Here is a 23,150-nt window from a genome sequence, read left to right as displayed (position 1 = left end):
TACAGCGCCACCCCCTCCCCATCAACCCCTACCGCGGACCCAGAACAGAAACAGACCAAGAAAGCGCAGAAACATAGAAAAATAAGGCCCATAGAAACTAAATGAAAAATAAAACCCTCCCCCCACCCTACACCAATGCGGAGGCTACGGCCTACCCCCCCCCGGCAAAGTGTCTGTCGCCCATTAAAGAACCCGAAATATAGACCAAGAAAAAAGGAAGAAAAAGAAAAATGAAGAAAAAGGAAAGAAAACCCCTCACACTTGAAATATAGGGAGTGAGAAAAGAATAAACCAATCCACAACTCCCAGAAAAAGAGAAGGTGGGGAGGAGCCCACCCAATACCAGATCTCCCGGACTCCCAGCCATACAAAATCGTCACGCCGTGCAGAGCAGTAGATGCGGAAGAGATAGGTCCAAAAGAATGGCAGTATCAGTCACACTCAGATCCCCGGCCAGCACAAAGTACGCCCCCCCATCAGCAAGAGTAAAGAACATGACATAGCAATTACAAACTGAAGTGGGGAAAATCAGCACATTCAACGCAAGAAACATAGTAAAATGTTGTGCAATCTGGGTCCCCCACAGCCGGGCTAGCAAAACAAACGGGGAAAACACCCACAGCCCCGGCCCGTACAACAAAACCCCCCCAGGCATAGCCTCACTAAGAAGAGGGCCAAATCTATATGCTCTCGGTCACCCCGGCCACAAGTAAATCGTCCACCCCGAACACAACAGGACAGCCCTAAGCACACGAGAGAGTGGGGAAAGTCAGCACAGAGAACAGCGACACACAATGAAGAAGCGCCCCAGCCCGAATCCCACCCGCCAATCAAGCACACGGCCATAGAAAAAATGCCCCCTAGCCCTGGCCCGTCCGCAACCGTATCCCAGAACATGACTCCCTCAGAGGGCCCGCCCCCACTGAAAACAAAGAGACCAAATGGCCGTACTCAACATAAAGGAGATGGTCCTAGACAAAATGGACGCCACCGTTCCCAAACAGCGCCATCAAGCAAAAGGAGCTGCGCATTCAAAGCATCAGTGCGTTGCAAAGTACAATTTATCGATAACATCACAGAATAGGCGCAGTCGGCCAGGATAACCAGTTATTGTAGCAGCGGCTCCATGAATGCTGAGGGCGAGGCTGTTGGCCGCCTAGGGCAAGAGACATCGTAGTAGGGCTGGGGTAGTAAGATCGCAGTCCACAAAACCTTCCTCCCTGAACACCCAGTACAGTAGTAAATAGCAACACTAATACAGGCGGAGAAAGTCATCACGCAGTGCGCGCTCGAGGCATGTACAAAACAGTCCCATTCCCGTTCTCGCCAGCCAGGTAGTCGATGGCAAAGAAAAGCAGCCTAGCCCTATCCCAATCGTGGATGCAACCCTGCATACAGTCCCCCAGGGAAACCCATCCCCTCGGACACAAAGAGACAATATGGCCGGCGAGAAAAGGTGAAACAGCAATTCACAGCGGTCAAGTAATCTGGATGCCAAAAAAAAAACAATCCCAGACCCCGGTCAACCAGCCATGAAGCCGATAACAGGAAAGGCAGCCTAGCCCTGGCCCGAACGTGGATACACCCCCAGATGCGCTTCCCCAGAGAGGCCCACCCACCGCAGAACAAAGAAGCAAAATGGCGAGAGATAGAACGAAAGCAATATGGGAGCGCAAAATGGCCGCAAAGAGTCACCAGGAAATCCGTTGAATGTAGCAGAAAGTTCCACAGAGACACCAGGAGTACACGAGTTTGTAGGCAGCAAAGTCAGGGGGCACAACACAGGAGCAGACGGTAGAACCAGCAATGCCACAGATAGATCCCGAGGCGCACACGATAATAAGTCCAGCCACAATGTATCACTCTTCACTGTAAGGGAAAACAAAGTATCCTGGGTGGAGTTGTCAGGCGGGCGATCTTGGGTGCCAACAAAATAGGAAGCGGGCTCAGGTGTCCAACAGGCCGGAGAAAGCGCTGTGTCCTCGTGCAGTGTAGGCGGGGGCAGGCGGCAGCTTTGCGGAACCAGATCGTTATTGTCCCACCGCAGCGCAGACGCCATGTCATCTAGCTTGCCTCCCAATCTTCCGTAGCAGTGGTGCATCTTCGCACGGAGGTCGCACAGAGCGGACAGAACGGTGCCAAGAGAAAATATAGGCTGTCCCACAGGTCCCGGGGGAATCTCTCGAACCTCGGGCTCACCTACATGCGGGGCAGCACAGGTCGCTGGCGAGGACGGGCGCATCTCCCCACAAAACATGTCAGCACACAAAGCCATTATGGCAAAACCCCGGGACGTTCACCAGGATAATTAAAGCACTAGTATACGCCCTTTTAATGCTGGCGGGGCGCTATGTGCCGTGTCAGGGAGACAAGCAGTGCAGGTTAGGCGCCCCCTGACAATCCCGGATAGAGAGGCATGGGATCAGGCAGTCCTGGGCAATCCAACATGGCCGGGCAATCCTCTCCCCGTACCTTCAGCCTCAAACAAAGGCGCCGTTCCGATGGGGTAATGCAGCTTCGTGAGCGCCGCCGTCCCTCCGCCCGCTTTGAATCCCTTCAGGTGGTTGGGCTCAGGCAGCGCCTCTCGAGGGTCACGCCGGTGGTCCAGCAGCCAGCGCCGACGGAGCACTCCGGCCGACAGCAGGTCTCCGAGGCACGGCAGGATGAGCCCGTACAAGCGGGGTCCAGGGCTACGGACTGGCAAGTGGCTATCTCCGGTTGCCGGGCAGGTCGAGGGTCCGGGAAAGCACCGCCGGGATCAGCGCCGCATCGCACCCACTCTGCGGTCAATTCCGCCAGGATCAGAATCAGGATATCGGCACGGCTGAAAAGGACTGGCGGAGCCGGGAGCCTACAGGTCTGCTCCGGTCGCCATCTTGGCTCCTCCGTGGCCGCCATCTTTAAACTACCCACACAGGGATATTTTTCACAAGCAGACCTGCAGCGATCGAACCATTGTTTTCGAGGAAAGAAAATATCAGTTTTCTGGCATTAGATTTATTTTTCTGGAAAAATATTTCTTCAACATGCAAACCATTCTATTAATGCCAATTATATACGTGAACCAATATATTATTATCTTAGTTCACTGCTGTTGCTGCGATGGATATAGATTTTTACTACCATCTCTCGCAGAGAGGTAACAGGTGCTTTGGCGGTTCTCATTTAACTAACCTTGGAAGAATTAAAACCTGCGTTGCTTTAAGCAAGACTGCGAAGTTGGGTATAAGGCTGGCCACTTTATCAATATAGCCCACTGAACTAGCTTAGCCAGTAAGATAGGCCAATTGAGCGAAGCTTCCTCAGCAGAATATCAATTTCTATCCAAGTCCCAGATTCAATATGACAAGGAAGTTTACATGGAGGAGAACGTTAAAAGGAGTTGAATGTACAACTGACTGCAATATTAGAATATTAACACAATTCACCTCCTCTATACGTTTCCAAAATGTCCAAACCCTCTTACCATCTGCTGGATTCAGCCTGTCTGCCTATACGAGTCCCAACTGAATTTGCCTCTACCTCGTTGCCTGCACGCCTCCCGCAGGCTCTCCAGCGCGGCTCCCTCACATGCCTGCACACCGGGGCTGGCCTCCTTCACCACGTATGCCACGGAGGTGCTCATGCACCCGGGCGAGCGCAGGCAGGGAACAGAGGCAAGAAAAGACGAGCGCAGGCAGGGAACAGAGGCAAGAAAAGACGAGCCCAGGCAGAGAACAGAGGCAAGAAAAGACGAGCGCAGGCAGGGAACAGAGGCAAGAAGATGAGCACAGGCAGGGAACAGAGGCAAGAAAACTTACCGGCTCAGGAGGTGGGGGGGTGGGGTCTCTGTCTGTTGCGCGGCCGGTCGGACAACGTCATGCCCACCACCATGTTTCTCCGAGGCGAAGCAGAAATGCCTCGGAGAAACCACTGTCATTTTCGGGATTGAGGGGCGTGTTTTTCGTTCTCTCCTCTTCCCATTGTCTAGAAGGTAAAATTCCAGTCAATTTGAAGAGGAGAGAAAGAAAAGAGAAAGAAGCGAAAAAATACACCCCCCGAATCCGAAAAAGACGAGGCTTAAAGGGAGTGATGCCCCTCTCCTCGAATGGCTGGCCTCCGTTTAGGAAGCCAGCCAATGGAGAAGAGGGGCGGGTTTAAGCCCCACTCTAGAAAACAAAGTCTCGGAGCGAAACTGTGCAAGCGCAGACTACGCAGTCCGAGACCTCAAAACAGCCTGGTGGTGCCAGAGGTGAAGGTCTATAGCAGATCTTCCCAAACAACCCCTTACAGGTGGTGCCTCAAGGAGAGCATTAGGACTCGGGAACATGCAAACAGTGTTTAACATGTTACTAGCTCTATCTTATAATAAACCCTCACGAGCCTGTTAGAAAATTTGATGAGTTTCCTTTAGGTCAGTTTCCCTCTGGTTGTTGCAGGGTAAGGAGCTGTTTATTGTAAGAGCTGAAAGTAGACAAGCCAATCAAAGAGCGAGTTTCACTTCCTGCACCCACTTGTACAGCCACCGCCACAAATTAACCATTGGCTGTCTCTGCTTTCTTGAGAACCGAAGCAGTAGCTGGTCAGATGTCTATGTATGGAGTGATGCAGTTGGCTGAAAGTAACAGTTTCTGATGAATTTTAATAAACAATACTATTGTGTGCCTCTTTGTATGCTTTGCATGTGGGCTTAGTCTCAAAATGGCATATTGCCAAACTCTGTTTTTGTACTGCTGTGGCCCATGTTATGCATCTTTCCCCTCTCTCTCTCTCTCTCTGAATTATGCACTACTTTGAGGAAGGGTCTTGCTTTCCTGGCACTGGAGAACACTGCCTTGCACCACCCCATTATACCTCTACTGCCTGGTTAAAGGGAAGCTTGCGCTGCTGCTGTCCCCATTGGGTCGTCTTTGTGCGGAAAGTATAAGCTGGTGTGTAACATGGCACCTGATCTATGTGCACAAGGGAACTTTAAATAAATGCATAAAGGTAGTCCTTGTTATGTGTGCACGTGGGAAGCTGCCACTGATGTTACCCAAGTGGTAACTGTTCTGTGTGTGCGAGAAAAGCTTAAACTGGTGTATTCCTCGGTGTGTGCAAAGGAGACTTGAGCTAAGGTGAGCCAGGCCAGCATTATACTTTCAGCACTCTGAACTATTCAGTCATGTGGGGGCAGCTAACATTCAGAGGACATGGGCACATTTACATTTAGAACACCAGAAAAAACAAATTAAAGCTCTCATGTTGGCTCATGGCAAGCAAGTGTCCTACCATTTTTTTATGAATGCTTATATTTGTAGTTTATCAGTTAAAAATATTGGACTACAAAAACAAAATGTAAAATAAAACAAGCATTGCCAATGCCAATAGGTCTGGCTTTAAAGGAAATTTTTATTGTGACGTAAAGCATTACAAGTAAATACTATGGGAATACATATATTCATTTGGAAGAAATAACAATAGAATAATATTGGTGTAGGTTAAAAGGACAGATGACAGTTGCACTGTTCAGCCAGGCCTAAAAATCCATGTAGGTTAATGACTAACCTCCTTCCATCGGTGCTGCTGCCAGAGAAAAACAACATATATTACCTACTTATCTAAGACACTTTAATAGCATTCCAATGTTTTGTGGGTGCTCTTGAAATTTTAAGCTTAGGCAGAGGGATAAACTAAATGATCCAGCTGTGTGGATGGCAAGCACTCTTTTTTTGGAAGCACACAAATTCCGCCTAATCAAAACATGCACTCTTGGCTCCCAACATGTGGACGGAGCCAAAGCCCCATTCCATCTAATTGTGTGGCAACAGCTGTGCTGTTTACTCACTCCATACATGGAGCAGTGGAAACTCACTCTATCTCTGCATGTATGTAGAACAGTATATATTTAAAACGAATGGCACGTTAGCCACTTTACAGAGTTTGTCAGTGACGTGCTTGTTTGTGTTCTCATCAGGGGTGTAGCTAGAGCCCGTGGCCATCCCACAGACTGCCGCCCATGGCATCCGCAGCCCCATGACCGTACGAGGCCAAGTCTCGAAACGAATTTCGAATCTCACCCCACTGTCAAACCTCGGGCACAAATATTTCTATTTTAAACGGAATGCCAGCTCCACATAAGATACACATTGACAATAAATCATACAAGTGTGTAAATCAATGTACAAGATGCGTTGCATGAGTTAGTAAGGGTTAAAAGGTGTAGCAGTCGCATTCTATATAGCTCACTGTGCTATATTAGAAGACTTACAATTTATGAACTGCAAGTAACAAAAGTATCTGTGTTCAAAGCAGTAACCCACTTACCTAGCTACATAGAAAAATAATGTCATCTGCATATTATATGATGTGTTCTCAGTGATATAACTAATAAAAGCACGTGTAAGATCTTAATATCTGATGTCACTTCTTGTAATGTCACTGTGATGACATGCATTGTGACATCATGGGTTGTGATGGTACATGCCATGATGTCACTTGCATACTGAATAACTTGGTTAGTCCACCCAAGTGCTGGAGCTACAAAAAAATGTTAGCTTCAAGGCATTCCATTTTAGGAAGAAATAGTTTTACCCAATAACGAAATCTGCTTTGCCAACTTCTTCCAAAAACTACCCCCATTACTTTCAAGGGGGAAAACAATTCAAAGTACATATTTTACCCTTTAAGGCATCTGGAAAGAAAAACACATTTTCCATGGAAAAGGGCACTGCGAAATACACAGCATAGCAGGTAGTTTCATACTTTCATCTACATACTTTCATTCACATGCATTCCATAGGCCTGTCCCATGCCTCCAGGTAACTTCAGGTGGAGCTACAACAATCAACAAGACTTATTTACTGGCCACAGCGCGACGGGATGACTCGAGTACTGCAGTCATACAAGACTCCTTTGAAAAGCACCATAGGCCTGAAGTCACAAACTAGCGGTCCGTCCAACTTTCACCTATATCCGACTAAGAATGGGAACAGATACCTTAAACAGCCACCCTTAAATAAATATGAGGGTGCAGGTGGCCAGGAATGTCTTGGTCGGAACACCCAGGTAGGTAAAGACTTTGCAGACCCCATTATCCTCTGTGGCAGCATAAATTCACATTTCAGACAGTTCTTAATTCTGAGTAGGTAGTTAAGAAATAAACAAGTTCTTCAATCTACTACGGACTTCAGCGTGCTTACTTACTACACTATCATCGTGGGCCTTCAAGAACATCCTCATCCCATTCAATCTGACACAACAACAAATATACTGGCAATTTCTCTCCGAATGAAAGCTGCCCGAGGCACTAAAACACCATTATATTTCTGTTTCATAGATTTCAAAGTGGCCTTTGATGATGTTGACTGAAAAAATGTGTGGCATAAGCTAGCAAGCTGGAACATAATTCAAGGCCTGCTGAACATGCTAATCATATTCCATACGTGCACATACATGCAGGTCAAATGAGGCACAGGAAGAAGCAAACATTCAACAAGGTACAGCAATATTGTCAATTACAGGTATTCAGTTGTACTCCTCAATGGTCTGCAGTTACAGGTATAAGGTAGAGTAGAGCGTTGTGCCATTAGCCCAAGGCCCCCACCCCCTCAACGTAATAAGGGGTACTACAAGCTACATTGTATTCAGTCCATCAAATTCTTTACTTTCCGCCCTTAACATCAGAAATAGTCAATGCTCAACCATATAAACTGTGGACTTATTAACTTACTTTAACTTGGGTGGGTCGTACTACTTTTCGCTGCGCCAGGGCCCATAACTGTCATCAACATACGACGACTCGAGGCGGGGGGTCACAGCAGCACAGGACTGGGCAGCAAGCACGCACCACCTGGCCAGTCCGTCTCAGGCTGGCCCCGGTCTTTGTCAAAGTGAGTGGGTACTGCGTGACTCACTCAAAGACGGTCGGAGTGTGTCAGTCAGGGCACGAGTCGGGGTACCACGCGGGTGGACGGCATCCCCCCACTTATTTTCGAGGGTTTTCCAGGGTGGACGCCGTCCACCCTGCTCAATCAAAACGCCGTCCACCATTTTGAAATCGGAAGTTTCTCGGACTGCCGCAGGACACCACGCTGGTCACCACGCCTTTTCACCTACCAGAGATCTTCAACCAATGGATGGACGCCCTGCGCAAAAGCGCTACACCAACTGTCAAACACATACCTATTTTAACAGGTTTTTGCCTTTCGTGTCGTCACTTCCGGTCGTGACGTCACTTCCTGTCTGTGAGCGTTCCCCCCACTTCTAGGTTTTTGCCTTTCGTTACGTCACTTCCGGCCGTGACGTCACTTCCTGTCTGTGAGCGTCCCCCCACTTCTTTATTTAGGACTTGTGCCCTGGTGTCAGTGACATAGAAGTCACAAGCCTCAACCCAGAAGCTTGTCTTGGGACTCGTTGCCACTTGCCACCTTGGTAGTGATCCCCACAGACTTCGGGACTGAAGTCACTCAGTGCCACTTCTGCCGTCTGTCCCCGCGCTGAGAGAGCAGAGTGCATGTGCGTCAATTGCATTTAAAAGCACCGTACGGGGGCTGACCCTGGGATTCTCAAACACGGATTCGCCGGTGCGCATGGTATCGCCGGTAGCATAGTTCTCCAGCACTATGCTAGGGTGCAGCTTCGCACACCGCATTGCAGGCCGGTGCGCTTGCATTTTTAACAAGTGGTGTTCTTCAATCCCAGCCAGTGTGTGTGAGGGGATGGGGGCGGGCGTGTACATCATTCACTATGGATATGATTGGACAGTCACTCAGCGCACAGGTTGTTCTGGTCCTCCTCCAATCATATCTCAGCCATCACCGCGCTTTGCAAGCACGTTCACCAATCCTGGACCGTGCTGCTAAGATCCATAAGCACGAACGTGTTGGCGCCTCACAGATTTTTTCCAAAAGAGTGTATTAATCTGCATTCCCTTTATTCTCATTTCAAATGTATTTCTTGTTTACCCAGAGGCACAGCTTATAGCTAGACAGACCATCTCCCCCAAATCATTGCCGCCTGGGGCGGACCGCACCCCCCCTAGCTACGCGGGTGGTTCTCATCTTTCTTTGAACTACATTGTATCAGCTGTTTTCCTTATTTTAGTATTTAAAATGTGTACCGCAGCTATGTGTTCAGGGATGTGTTCTTTAAACCTTTCTGCTCACGTTTCGTAAGTATATAAGCAATGGACATTAAAACAGGTCCCTGTAGTTATGCCCTTAACTTTTCAGGCAAAAACACTAACTGTAAAAGCATTAAAGTAACCATGTTATTCCTGATAAATTTCACATGCTTTAATCTTGTATTTCCTATAAGTGTTAACTTTTTCCAGGATGTTGTCCCTTTTTAAAGAATTTTAGCCAGCATACTACTCTTGTCTCACTCCCTCATAACCTGTTGCCATTTTCTGGTCCTCCAGCGCTGGAAATTCATACAAATGGCAATAGCGCTATCCAAATATCACCACTCCACTGCATATAAAAAAAAAGTAAAAAACATTGTCATTTTTAATGCTAAGAGCTCTAATTTTAACAAATGCGAGACTGATTGCATTGGAATTGCAATCGGTCTCACATTTGCAAGAGTTTGAGCTATTGGCATTGTAAATGACTAAGCGTTTTTATTTATCTGTTTAGAAAACCAACACATAAATAAAAGGCATTGTCATTTATAACGCCAATAGCTAAAACTATAGCCAATGCGAGACCTATTGCATTGCAAATGCTTGTTAAACACCCTGCCCTTATAAGCATTGAGAAGGAAGGATTAGACTTGGCAAAAGGTTTATTATTCTAGAACAAAATGTTAGCTTAAAAGTGCAGTGGCAGGCCTAAAACATGTTTTAAAAGGCTACTTTAGTGGGTGGCACAATGAGTGCTGCTGCCCACTAGTAGCATTCAATTTACAGGCCCTGCTAGAGGAAGTACGATTTACTAGGGACTTAAACGTAAATTAAATGTACCACTAAGGTGTAAACCAAGATTACCATGTTTTCAAGGGAGTATCAGTGGGAGCTAGGAGGCTCTGACTGCATAACCCGTGGAGATACATCCCAATGGATTGCACCCTATTTTTTACCCATTAAAGTTAATCTGATGGATGCATTTTAGGTGTAGCATAACCCCAGCCTGGGATTGAGTAAAGGGCTTTGAATGCACATCCTCGTGCACGTGGGGACTTCCAGTGCACAGTGGTGAATCTTATTTAACACATCTCGTTCCACACAACTAAATACACAAAGAAGGAGTCCAGATGGTAATATTATCTATCATTATTAAAATTAATGCCCAAGCTGATCCTATTGATCCTTCATAGGCGAAATGCACAGATAGATCTTATGGAAGGCACAGACAAATTCAGCCAAAGATGAAGTAAGAGTGCCTCGAGGTTGCAGTGTATAGTGACATGAACTCTCCTCTCTCCAGAGGTAGTATGGGGCACTAATCCCATTAAAGGTTATAGAACAGGGAAGACGGGTTTTACCTTGGCAGGGATTGTGTGTTTATTGATCCAAGGTTCTAGAGCAGCTATGATGGGGTTTTAAGTTGTGGGTATTGCGTGCTAATTCCACCAAGGTTCTAGAGCAGTGATGATGGTGATTACAGTGTTAGCGGTTGTGTGCTAATTCCACCAAGGTTCTAGAGCAGTGATAATGGTGATTACAGTGTTAGTGGTTGTGTGCTAATCCCATCAAGGTTCTAGAGCAGTGATAATGGTGATTACAGTGTTAGCGGTTGTGTGCTAATTCCACCAAGGTTCTAGAGCAGTGATAATGGTGATTACAGTGTTAGCGGTTGTGTGCTAATCCCATCAAGGTTCTAGAGCAGTGATAATGGTGATTACAGTGTTAGCGGTTGTGTGCTCATCCCTTCAAGGTTCTAGAGCAGTGATGACTGTGATTACACTGGCAGTGATTGTGTGCCTTTCTGCCTCGGTAGTGAGGGTATGTGGCCATAGATCTCCCAAAGTACTGCAGCTTTTGATCACTCATCATTGTTGTTAATACAATTGCCATTACCCATCTTGATGGTGTGCAGTGTAACAACTCGAGAAAGATAAAAGGATGAGTTTTCTTGCTGGAATTCACAGTTCTGTTTGAGGTCAGACAGATGCCAGCAGTGAGCACTTACCTCACTGAGCCTTCTTGTAAACTTGCGGATATATTTTTAGAGGGGTTGAGCTTTAATGTTCTTGATCAGCCATGATGGAGTTTGCAGTAACAGTGGTTGTGTGCTAATCCTTCCAAGGTTGTGAAGGAATGTTGACACGGTTCACACTGGCAGGGATTGATTGTGGCAGTGTTGTCTTGTGCGTACACGTATACTAGAGATTCCACCAGGATCAGATGTAACCTGTTAGTCAGCCCCTCTCACTGAGCTTGCCGCTGCTCCTAGAAGACCCCACTGTGGCACTCCGTGGCATCACATGAAGCACCCTGGTCTCACTGAGCTATCTGCCTTAGAACACCCACATCCTGTCACAAGATATTAAAGGTACTTTTGGATATCGTTAGAGCTTTGACTGTTGTGTATGAACAGTAACTCACACTGAGCTCTAGTCCGCAGGCGCTGATCTTAATACTGATTATTATTTCAAGTACGTGACTTATGTGATGTCCATCCTTTGTTCCTGTAGCTGTCATTGCTCTTTCATACAAAGATGATGATTGTTATTACAGGTGTGATAATGTGAAGATTCAGTGCCCAGAGGTGGTGGTGAAGAGTTATAAAGGTAAATAGCCTTGTGATGATTAGCTCTGTATGTTAATGTTCATGACCCAAACAACACTGCATCAACACTACCACATATGATGCATACAACACATCACACTACCACTCATGAAGCATAGTACGATAGACCACACTACTACATATAAGATATATTACACTACACCACACTGCCACACATGATGCATACTACACTACCCGACACTGCTACACATGACACACACTACACTGCACCCAAAGACCACACATAATGCATACCATACTACACCACAGTACCACACATTACACATGCTACACTACACCACACTACCACACATAAAGCATACTACACTACACCACACATGACACCTACTACACTTCACTACACTACCACACATACTATACTATACCATACTACTACACATGATTCATACTACACTATACCGCACTACCACACATGATGCATACTACACTACACCACATTACCACACATGAAGCGTACTACAATAAACCATAATACAACATATGATGCATAATACACTATACCACACGAGGCATACTACACTGCACCACACTACCACACATTATGCATACTACACATAATGCACGCTACACTACATAACACATGACCCAAACTACACATTACCCCACTGCCACACATGACGCATACTGCACCCCACCCTGCTTCAATACATGATGCATACTTCACTACATCCCACTACCACACATGAAGCATTCTACACTATACCACACTTGAACCAAACTACACTACAATTTACTATCACAAATGATACATACTACACCACGACACAGAACATATGCTACACTACATCCCACTACCACACATAACACATACTATACTACACCACTCTACCACACATGACGCATACTACACTATATCACATTACCACACATGATGCATTCTACACTTCACCACATTACCACATATGACATGCTGCACTACACCACACTACAACACATAATGCATACTACACTACAGCCCACTACCACACATAACACATACTATACTACACCAAACTGCCACATATGACGCATACTACACTATACCACACTACCACACATAAAGCATATTACACTACACCGCACTACCACATATGACACATGCTACACTACAGCACATTACCACATACGAAGCATACTACACTACACCTTGCATGACGCATACTACAGTACACCACACCAAATCATACTATGTTGCACCCCTCTACCACACATGCTTTATACTACACTACCACACATGAAGCTTACTACACTACACATCACATGAACCAAATTACACTAAACCACACTACCACACACGAAGCATACTATGTCACAAGACGTACTGCATTAGACAACATACTATACCAGACAGTGCACTGTACGAGCTAGACCACTGCACTAAATACTACACCGTACTAAATAATGCACTTCCTAGCTGAGTACACTGCATTATACAGTTTACTGTCCTAGAATGTAAACTGTTCCAGAAATAATACTATACTAGTCGTTACAGCCCACTAGACAGCACACTGCACTACTGAGCACATTACAGCAGGTAGAACATTGCTTTAACAGCACTGTACACTACAGACCATGAAACACATTGCACTAAAGAGCACACTTTACTGCAACACACATTACACTAGGCAGCATACCCCACCAGGCTCTTTCTTTCACCTTAAATACGTACTGGTGCTCCTCCTTTCATATTAAAGAAGTGCTGGGGCTCTTCCTTTCACATTACAAAAGTGCTGTTGCTCTTCCTTTCACTTTAAAGAAGTGGTGGTGCTCTTTCTTTCACGTTAAAGCAGTGCTAGGAAGGAAGCATCCAGAACCAGTGATATGGGATACTTAGTGTAAGCAACAAATGCTTGACACAGTAATACTCCATGAACGTAGGAGTGATGGCAACAATGAGATATCTCTAAGCACACATTTAAAAGCATGCACTGGGGGATGCATGCAGAGGGTGATATCTGTAACAGTATGTATAATTCCACACAACAAGTCAAAAAAGGCTTTTATGACATATATATATATATTACCTACTGGCGATAGCCAGTAGGTATATATAGTTAGGATTTTTTTCCTATGGGATTTTTGAAAATTCTATGTCGAATAACTTTGGCGTTTGATGACAGAATTGGCTGAAATTTTCAGGAAAATGGAACATTTTGTTTCTGAGCAGCCCCTGAAAATTTGGGGGGGTTTCGTCAAGGGGGGGCCGAGAAAAAAGGGGGGTCCCAAAACGTGTTTTTCCCATGCAATTTTCCATAGGGCGGTTGGCCTCACTTTTAGCCCGAACGGCTGAATGGATTTACACCAAACTTGGCAAAATTGTAGGGACTGGTAGCCCGATGTGCCTTTGCTATGTCTCAAGATATAGGCTCCAGTGGTTTTTACGAAAATTAACTTTGAAAAATATATATTGGGCTACATTGGGCTATATATATGTTGGAGCCCAATGTAGCCCAATGTAGCCCAAAGATGGCCACCAGAGACAAAAAAACCAAATGTAGCCCAAATATCAGCCAGATGTAGCCCAACTATAGCCCAATTACAGAATGTCCCAGAGTGTTCTAAAGAACAACTAGAGTGCTAACAGTCCTACTTATTACAAAGGTATGGCACACCTGAAGCCATCTTGATTGGAATAAAGTGGTAACTCTTAAAACATTTAATTTAAAAAGGAACAAAATGAGGGGGTTCATTTTGCCATAGAAAGTATGATTAGCGAATATATGACGAAATCCCGCATACCATCAGTCCGCAAAAAAAATCCTGCATGTACTATTAGGCCGCAAATTAAAATAACGAAAACTTTTAGAACGAATATGCCTTTAGCATACACTAAACAACTAAACTACCCTAAACCCTAAAACACTACCCCCAGCATGACCCTACACTACACAAACAGTACAACACTACCCTAAACCCTAAAACACTACCCCCAGCATGACCCTACACTACACAAACACTACAACACTACCCTAAACCCTAAAACACTACCCCCAGCATGACCCTACACTACGCAAACACTACAACACTACCCAAAACCCTAAAACACTACACCCCAGCATGACCCTACACTACACAAACACTACAACACTACCCTAAAACACTACCCCCAGCATGACCCTACACTACACAAACACTACAACACAACCCTAAACCCTAAAACACTACACCCCAGCATGACCCTACACTACGCAAACACTACAACACTACCCTAAACCCTAAAACACTACCCCCAGCATGACCCTACACTACGCAAACACTACAACACTATGCAAAACCCTAAAACACTACACCCCAGCATGACCCTACACTACGCAAACACTACAACACTACCCTAAACCCTAAAACACTACCCCCAGCATGATTCTACACTACACAAACACTACAACACTACCCTAAACCCTAAAACACTACCCCCAGCATGACCCTACACTACGCAAACACTACAACACTACCCTAAAACACTACCCCCAGCATGACCCTACACTACGCAAACACTACAACACTACCCAAAACCCTAAAACACTACACCCCAGCATGACCCTACACTACGCAAACACTACAACACTACCCTAAACCCTAAAACACTACCCCCAGCATGACCCTACACTACGCAAACATTACAACACTACCCTAAACCCTAAAACACTACCCCCAGCATGACCCTACACTACGCAAACACTACAACACTACCCAAAACCCTAAAACACTACACCCCAGCATGACCCTACACTACGCAAACACTACAACACTACCCTAAACCCTAAAACACTACCCCCAGCATGACCCTACACTACGCAAACACTACAACACTACCCTAAACCCTAAAACACTACCCCAGCATGACCCTACACTACGCAAACACTACAACACTACCCTAAAACACTACCCCCAGCATGACCCTACACTACGCAAACACTACAACACTACCCAAAACCCTAAAACACTACACCCCAGCATGACCCTACACTACGCAAACACTACAACACTACCCTAAACCCTAAAACACTACCCCCAGCATGACCCTACACTACGCAAACACTACAACACTACCCTAAACCCTAAAACACGACCCCCAGCATGACCCTACACTACGCAAACACTACAACACTACCCTAAACCCTAAAACACTACCCCCAGCATGACCCTACACTACGCAAACACTACAACACTACCCTAAACCCTAAAACACTACCCCCAGCATGACCCTACACTACGCAAACACTACAACACTACCCCAAACCCTAAAACACTACACCCCAGCATGACCCTACACTACGCAAACACTACAACACTACCCTAAACCCTAAAACACTACCCCCAGCATGACCCTACACTACGCAAACACTACAACACTACCCTAAAACACTACACCCAGCATGACCCTACACTACGCAAACACTACAACACTACCCTAAACCCTAAAACACTACCCCCAGCATGACCCTACACTACGCAAACACTACAACACTACCAAAAACCCTAAAACACTACCCCCAGCATGACCCTACACTACGCAAACACTACAACACTACCCTACACCCTAAAACACTACCCCCAGCATGACCCTACACTACGCAAACACTACAACACTACCCTAAACCCTAAAACACTAGCCCCAGCATGACCCTACACTACGCAAACACTACAACACAACCCTAAACCCTAAAACACTACCCCCAGCATGACCCTACACTAAACAACCACCACAACTCTACACTACACTAACACAACACTACACTACACAACACTACACTACACAATCACTAACCCACGAAAAAATTAACACAAACCCACTTACCTCTCTCGTCATCGTGGTTTTCACAACGCAAATGCATTTACCATACATGCCTTTAAAACGTAATTCTTTGTAAAGGCATGCGCGATAAATGCACATGCGTTTTGAAAAAATGCGGGATAATGGTATGCGAGGTCAATGACCTTGCGGGATAATGGTATGCGGACTGAAAGTCTGCGGAATAAAAAATGCGGGAAAATGGCTGCAAACCATAATTAGCAGCAGACTTCCCTGGTGAGCACTAGCTTTACTACAGTGATCTAATGAGCAACTAGAGTGCTAACATTCAGAATTTATGGCAAATGTGTGACACATCTGAATGCCTTCTTGATAGAACCAAAGTAAACAAGCATTGAAAATGCAATAGATCTCGCCCTCGTTTAAGTTAAAGCCATTCTGTTTGTAATGAGGTGGCTTTTTAGCTTTGCTTTTATTAGTGTTTTTAAAACTTTCATGTAAATAACATGCATATGTATGCATATATGTATATGTATGCATGCATTTATATTTATATAGATATGCAGATTATATATGTTTATATATGTATATTACCTACTGGCGATAGCCAGTGGGTATATATAGTTAGGATTTTTTCTCTATGGGATTTCTGAAAATTCTATGTCTAATAACTTTGGCGTTTGTGGACGGAATTGGCTGAAATTTTCAGGAAAATGGCACATTTTGTTTCTGAGCCGCCCCTGAAAAGTTGGGGGGGTTTCGTCAAGGGGGGGCCGAGAAAAAAGGGGGGTCCCAAAACGCGTTTTTCACATTCATTTTTCCATAGGGCGGTTGGACTCACTTTTAGCTCGAACGGCTGAATATATTTACATAAAACTTGGCAAAATTGTAGATATGGTTTGCCCGACGTGCCTTTGCTATGTCTCAATATATGTGCTCCAGTGGATTTTGAGAAATTAACGTTTAAAAAAATATATATATCTGTGACAGCGCTCCGGTTAGCGCCCCGGTTCGCGTACCTTACGCGTAACGGAACTTCGCGAAGCGAAGCTGATTGGCTCTCCGGTGTCGGTCAACATTCTAAACAGTCCGGAGCGGCCGCCATCTTGTCTCTCGGTAGGATCGAGAGACAAGATGTGGTGAAAAACGAAGGGGGAAATGAAGAAAAGGGGGCAAGGTAGACCCCTCCTGACCCCCTAGGATTGATGAGGGGGATATTAAAGTGCCCCGCGGGGCAAAAAATAAAACGCCGTAGAGGCGCGTCCCGGTACGCGAACCGGACAGCTCACCGGGCAGCTAACCGGGCAGCTAACCGGCAGCGTAGCTGTCAACATTGTAAACAGTCCGGAGCGGCCGCCATCTTGTCTCTCGGTAGGTTCGAGAGACAAGATGTGGTGAAAAAAGAAGGGGGAAATGAAGGCAAGGGGGCAAGGTAAACCCCTCCTGACCCCCTAGGGTTGATGAGGGGGATATTAAAGTCCCCCGCGATTTTTCGCGGTTGAGGCGCTTCCGGGTACGCGAACCGGGCAGCTAACCGGCAGCGTAACGGGAGTCCACCATCTTGTGTTTTTGGAGCGTCCGGTTCGCGTACCGGGTAGCGTCCCGGTAAGCGTAACAAGGGGAAAACCAAGAGAAACAGTAAAAAAAAAATGAAGGGAATAGATTTCCAGCAAACTTGGCAAAATTGTAGGGACTGTTTGTTTGATGTGCCTTTGCAAGGCCTCAAGATATGTGCACGTGTGGATTTTGACTAATTAAGGTTAAAAAAAATATATATATCTGTAAGCGTGCTCCGGCACGCTTACGTTACGGGTTTTGTTTGCGCTGCAGAGCCGATACGTCACGGTTATGCGACGCGTCATGAGGCGTCTCACGTGGCTACGTGATACGTCACGTAATAAAGAATATATTTTACAGCTATAGATATTAGCTTTTAAAAAACCAATGAAATTCACTGAAAAAACCATAGGTTATAGACCATATATAGTTAGGAATTTGCATTTACAAAACCTTGAAAATTCACTGAAAAACCATAGGTTAGAGACCATATATAGTTAGCTGGACATTTTATTGACATAAAACCAATGAAATTCCATATATAGTTAGTTGCACTAACTATATATCGCGCACCCGCAATCCACTGCTGATGATGTCACATATTACATCATTCATGACATGGTCAGTGACATCACTGATGACATCACTGATGACATCTCAAATGACATCACTGATGACATCTCAAATGACATCACTGATGACATCATAACACACCAATACCAGTTACTACATACGCACTCACTGATTCCTACGTCTACACACACATTCACTCATTCACCCATACAATCACTCATACATACAGTCACTCATTATTACAACACTATCATATGCACTCATACACCTATGCAGACACTCACACACTGCCACTCATCCATGGAGTTACTCACACACCTAGTCAGTCCTGTAAAGAATCAATCACACTTCCATTTCCTCATCTATACAGTTAAACACAGAACACCATACTTCAGTGACATCACTGATGACATCACTGATGACATCTCAAATGACATCACTGATGACCTCTCAAATGACATCACTGATGACATCATGACACACCAATACCAGTTACTACATACGCACTCACTGATTCCTACGTCTACACACACATTCACTCATTCACCCATACAATCACTCATACATACAGTCACTCATTATTACAACACTATCATATGCAGTCATACACCTAGTCAGTCCTGTGAAGAATCAATCACACTTCGATTTCCTCATCTATACAGTTAAACACAGAACACCATACTTTTTCACACATATACTAACACATACTTACTCTCTTATACAATCACTGATACAAGTACACATTGATATGCACAGAGTCACACACCTCCCAGCCAGCCACACACACACTCAGTCTTCCATACATCCACTCATTCTTCAATATGTAAAACATATTTAAACTTTACAAAAACACACAGACACTAGATGATGTCATCAGTGATGTCATTTGAGATGTCATCAGTGATGTCATCAGTGATGTCATTTGAGATGTCATCAGTGATGTCATCAGTGATGTCACTGACCATGTCATGAATGATGTAATATGTGACATCATCAGCAGTGGATTGCGGGTGCGCGATATATAGTTAGTGCAACTAACTATATATGGAATTTCATTGGTTTTATGTCAATAAAATGTCCGGCTAACTATATATGGTCTCTAACCTATGGTTTTTTCAGTGAATTTTCAAGGTTTTGTAAATGCAAATTCCTAACTATATATGGTCTATAACCTATGGTTTTTTCAGTGAATATATATATATATATATATATATCAATGCTTGAAGGTGTCCACCTTTGAGTAGCACGCGAACAGCAGCTTGGTTTATGTATAGGTGAGGGCGGGGATCCACTCGTAGACACCGCTCCGTACGGGATCTGCCTGACGCGTTTCGAAGCTCCATTTGCTTCTCTTCAGGGGCTTTAACGGAAGCGGTGTGCGCAACCGCCGACCCACTTCCCCATTTAATATATAACACACCCACCGATGGGAGGCTCAAATGAGACTGTGCATTCTGGGAAGTGTGGTCCGGGAAGCACACAATCAAGTCCTGTATGGACTCCACAAGTGGGCCCGTCCTCGATTCCAAGTACGACTGCTGCTTCACTGTAGTGACCCCCAGGGTACCGGGGTGGTGCATACTCTGCGGCTGGACGGCCGCGTATAAATCAATGCTCGAAGGTGTCCACCTTTGAGTAGCACGCGAACAGCAGCTTGGTTTATGTATAGGTGAGGGCGGGGATCTACTCGTAGACACCGCTCCGTACGGGATCTGCCCGACGCGTTTCGAAGCTCCATTTGCTTCTCTTCAGGGGCTTTAACGGAAGCGGTGAGCGCAACCGCCGACCCACTTCCCCATTTATTATATAACACACCCACCGATGGGAGGCTCAAATGACACTGTGCATTCTAGGAAGTGTGGTCCGGGAAGCACACAATCAAGTCCTGTATGGACTCCACAAGTGGGCCCGTCCTCGATTCCAAGTACGACTGCTGTTTCACTGTAGTGACCCCCAGGGTACCGGGGTGGTGCATACTCCGCGGCTGGACGGCCGCGTATAAATCAATGCTCGAAGGTGTCCACCTTTGAGTAGCACGCGAACAGCAGCTTGGTTTATGTATAGGTGAGGGCGGGGATCCACTCGTAGACACCGCTCCGTACGGGATCTGCCCGACGCGTTTCGAAGCTCCATTTGCTTCTCTTCAGGGGCTTTAACGGAAGCGGTGTGCGCAACCGCCGACCCACTTCCCCATTGAATATATAACACACCCACCGATGGGAGGCTCAAATGAGACTGTGCATTCTGGGAAGTGTGGTCCGGGAAGCACACAATCAAGTCCTGTATGGACTCCACAAGTGGGCCTGTCCTCGATTCCAAGTACGACTGCTGCTTCACTGTAGTGACCCCCAGGGTACCGGGGTGGTGCATACTCCGCGGCTGGACGGCCGCGTATAAATCAATGCTCGAAGGTGTCCACCTTTGAGTAGTACGTGAACAGCAGCTTGGTTTATGTATAGGTGAAGGCGGGGATCCACTCGTAGACACCGCTCCGTACGGGATCTGCCCGACGCGTTTCGAAGCTCCATTTGCTTCTCTTCAGGGGCTTTAACGGAAGCGGTGTGCGCAACCGCCGACCTACTTCCCCATTTAATATATAACACACCCACCGATGGGAGGCTCAAATGAGACTGTGCATTCTGGGAAGTGTGGTCTGGGAAGCACACAATCAAGTGAATAAACACTTATGTTGCACCGTGACAATTGGGCTTCGACTCTGGTTTTTCCCGCGAAGGAACTGAGGCCAGGAGTGTGTGTAATATATATATATATATATATATCTCAATGCTCGAAGGTGTCCACCTTTGAGTAGCACGCGAACAGCAGCTTGGTTTATGTATAGGTGAGGGCGGGGATCCACTCGTAGACGCCGCTCCGAACGGGATCTGCCCGACGCGTTTCGAAGCTCCATTTGCTTCTCTTCAGGGGCTTTAACGGAAGCGGTGTGCGCAACCGCCGACCCACTTCCCCATTTAATATATAACACACCCACTGAGGCCAGGAGTGTGTGTAATTGGAGGGGGTTGGCGAACCCCGTCGAGAGCCCGCCGCCAAAGCATTGACATTGTTCTACATTCTGTCCATCAACTGTGTTTTTTGCAATTTCACCCCGAGTGGGCTGGGGATGCTCAGACGTGAGTCCCAGGCTGTCCACACCACTGGAGTCATGCTATCCAGGCTGATGAAGGCTGATAGCCAGAAACCGGTCCTTGGATGCTTGATTTCGGTCTGGGAAAGACATGGCTTGGTAGTTCGGACTGGCCTGTTCCCATGAGGCACAGGGTCAGAGCTGATTTGCATATAGCCAGTGTCTAACCCAGGGTGGTGTGGACTGCAAACAAACGATGGATTTAGGCCCAGATCCTTGTACTGGGGTGAATGTATGACATTGTTCTACATTCTGTCCATCAACTGTGTTTTTTGCAATTTCACCCCGAGTGGGCTGGGGATGCTCAGACGTGAGTCCCAGGCTCTCCACACCACTGGAGTCATGCTATCCAGGCTGATGAAGGCTGATAGCCAGAAACCGGTCCTTGGATGCTTGATTCCGGTCTGGGAAAGACATGGCTTGGTAGTTCGGACTGGACTGTTCCCATGAGGCACAGGGTCAGAGCTGATTTGCATATAGCCAGTGTCTAACCCAGGGTGGTGTGGAGTGCAAAAAAACGATGGATTTAGGCCCAGATCCTTGTACTGGGGTGAATGTATGACATTGTTCTACATTCTGTCCATCAACTGTGTTTTTTGCCAAAGCGGCTCAAGCACGCCAAACTTGTGTGTGGATATATATATATATATTCACTGAAAAAACCATAGGTTAGAGACCATATATAGTTAGCTGGACATTTTATTGACATAAAACCAATGAAATTCCATATATAGTTAGTTGCACTAACTATATATCGCGCACCCGCAATCCACTGCTGATGATGTCACATATTACATCATTCATGACATGGTCAGTGACATCACTGATGACATCACTGATGACATCTCAAATGACATCACTGATGACATCATCTAGTGTCTGTGTGTTTTTGTAAAGTTTAAATATGTTTTACATATTGAAGAATGAGTGGATGTATGGAAGACTGAGTGTGTGTGTGTGGCTGGCTGGGAGGTGTGTGACTCTGTGCATATCAATGTGTACTTGTATCAGTGATTGTATAAGAGAGTAAGTATGTGTTAGTAAATGTGTGAAAAGTATGGTGTTCTGTGTTTAACTGTATAGATGAGGAAATCGAAGTGTGATTGATTCTTCACAGGACTGACTAGGTGTATGAGTGCCTATGATAGTGTTGTAATAATGAGTGACTGTATGTATGAGTGATTGTATGGGTGAATGAGTGAATGTGTGTGTAGACGTAGGAATCAGTGAGTGCGTATGTAGTAACTGGTATTGGTGTGTCATGATGTCATCAGTGATGTCATTTGAGATGTCATCAGTGATGTCATTTGAGATGTCATAAGTGATGTCATCAGTGATGTCACTGAAGTATGGTGTTCTGTGTTTAACTGTATAGATGAGGAAATGGAAGTGTGATTGATTCTTTACAGGACTGACTAGGTGTGTGAGT

General features: G+C 45.7%; 1 protein-coding gene across 1 annotated transcript in view; it reads left to right on the top strand.

The window, feature by feature from the left end:
• Positions 1–23,150, top strand: part of LOC144754200 (E3 ubiquitin-protein ligase TRIM39-like) — a 155,579-nt gene that overhangs the window by 119,667 nt on the left and 12,762 nt on the right. The window contains exon 5 of the mRNA XM_078641787.1: positions 11,639–11,691. Within this exon, the coding sequence (XP_078497913.1) occupies positions 11,639–11,691 (53 nt within the window). The remainder of the gene's footprint in view (positions 1–11,638; positions 11,692–23,150) is intronic.

Source organism: Lissotriton helveticus, chromosome 5_1, assembly GCF_964261635.1.
Source record: "Lissotriton helveticus chromosome 5_1, aLisHel1.1, whole genome shotgun sequence".
Lineage (NCBI taxonomy): Eukaryota > Metazoa > Chordata > Amphibia > Caudata > Salamandridae > Lissotriton > Lissotriton helveticus.
The sequence above is the reverse complement of the archived record's forward strand: the minus strand, read 5'-3'. Positions and strand labels throughout refer to the sequence as shown.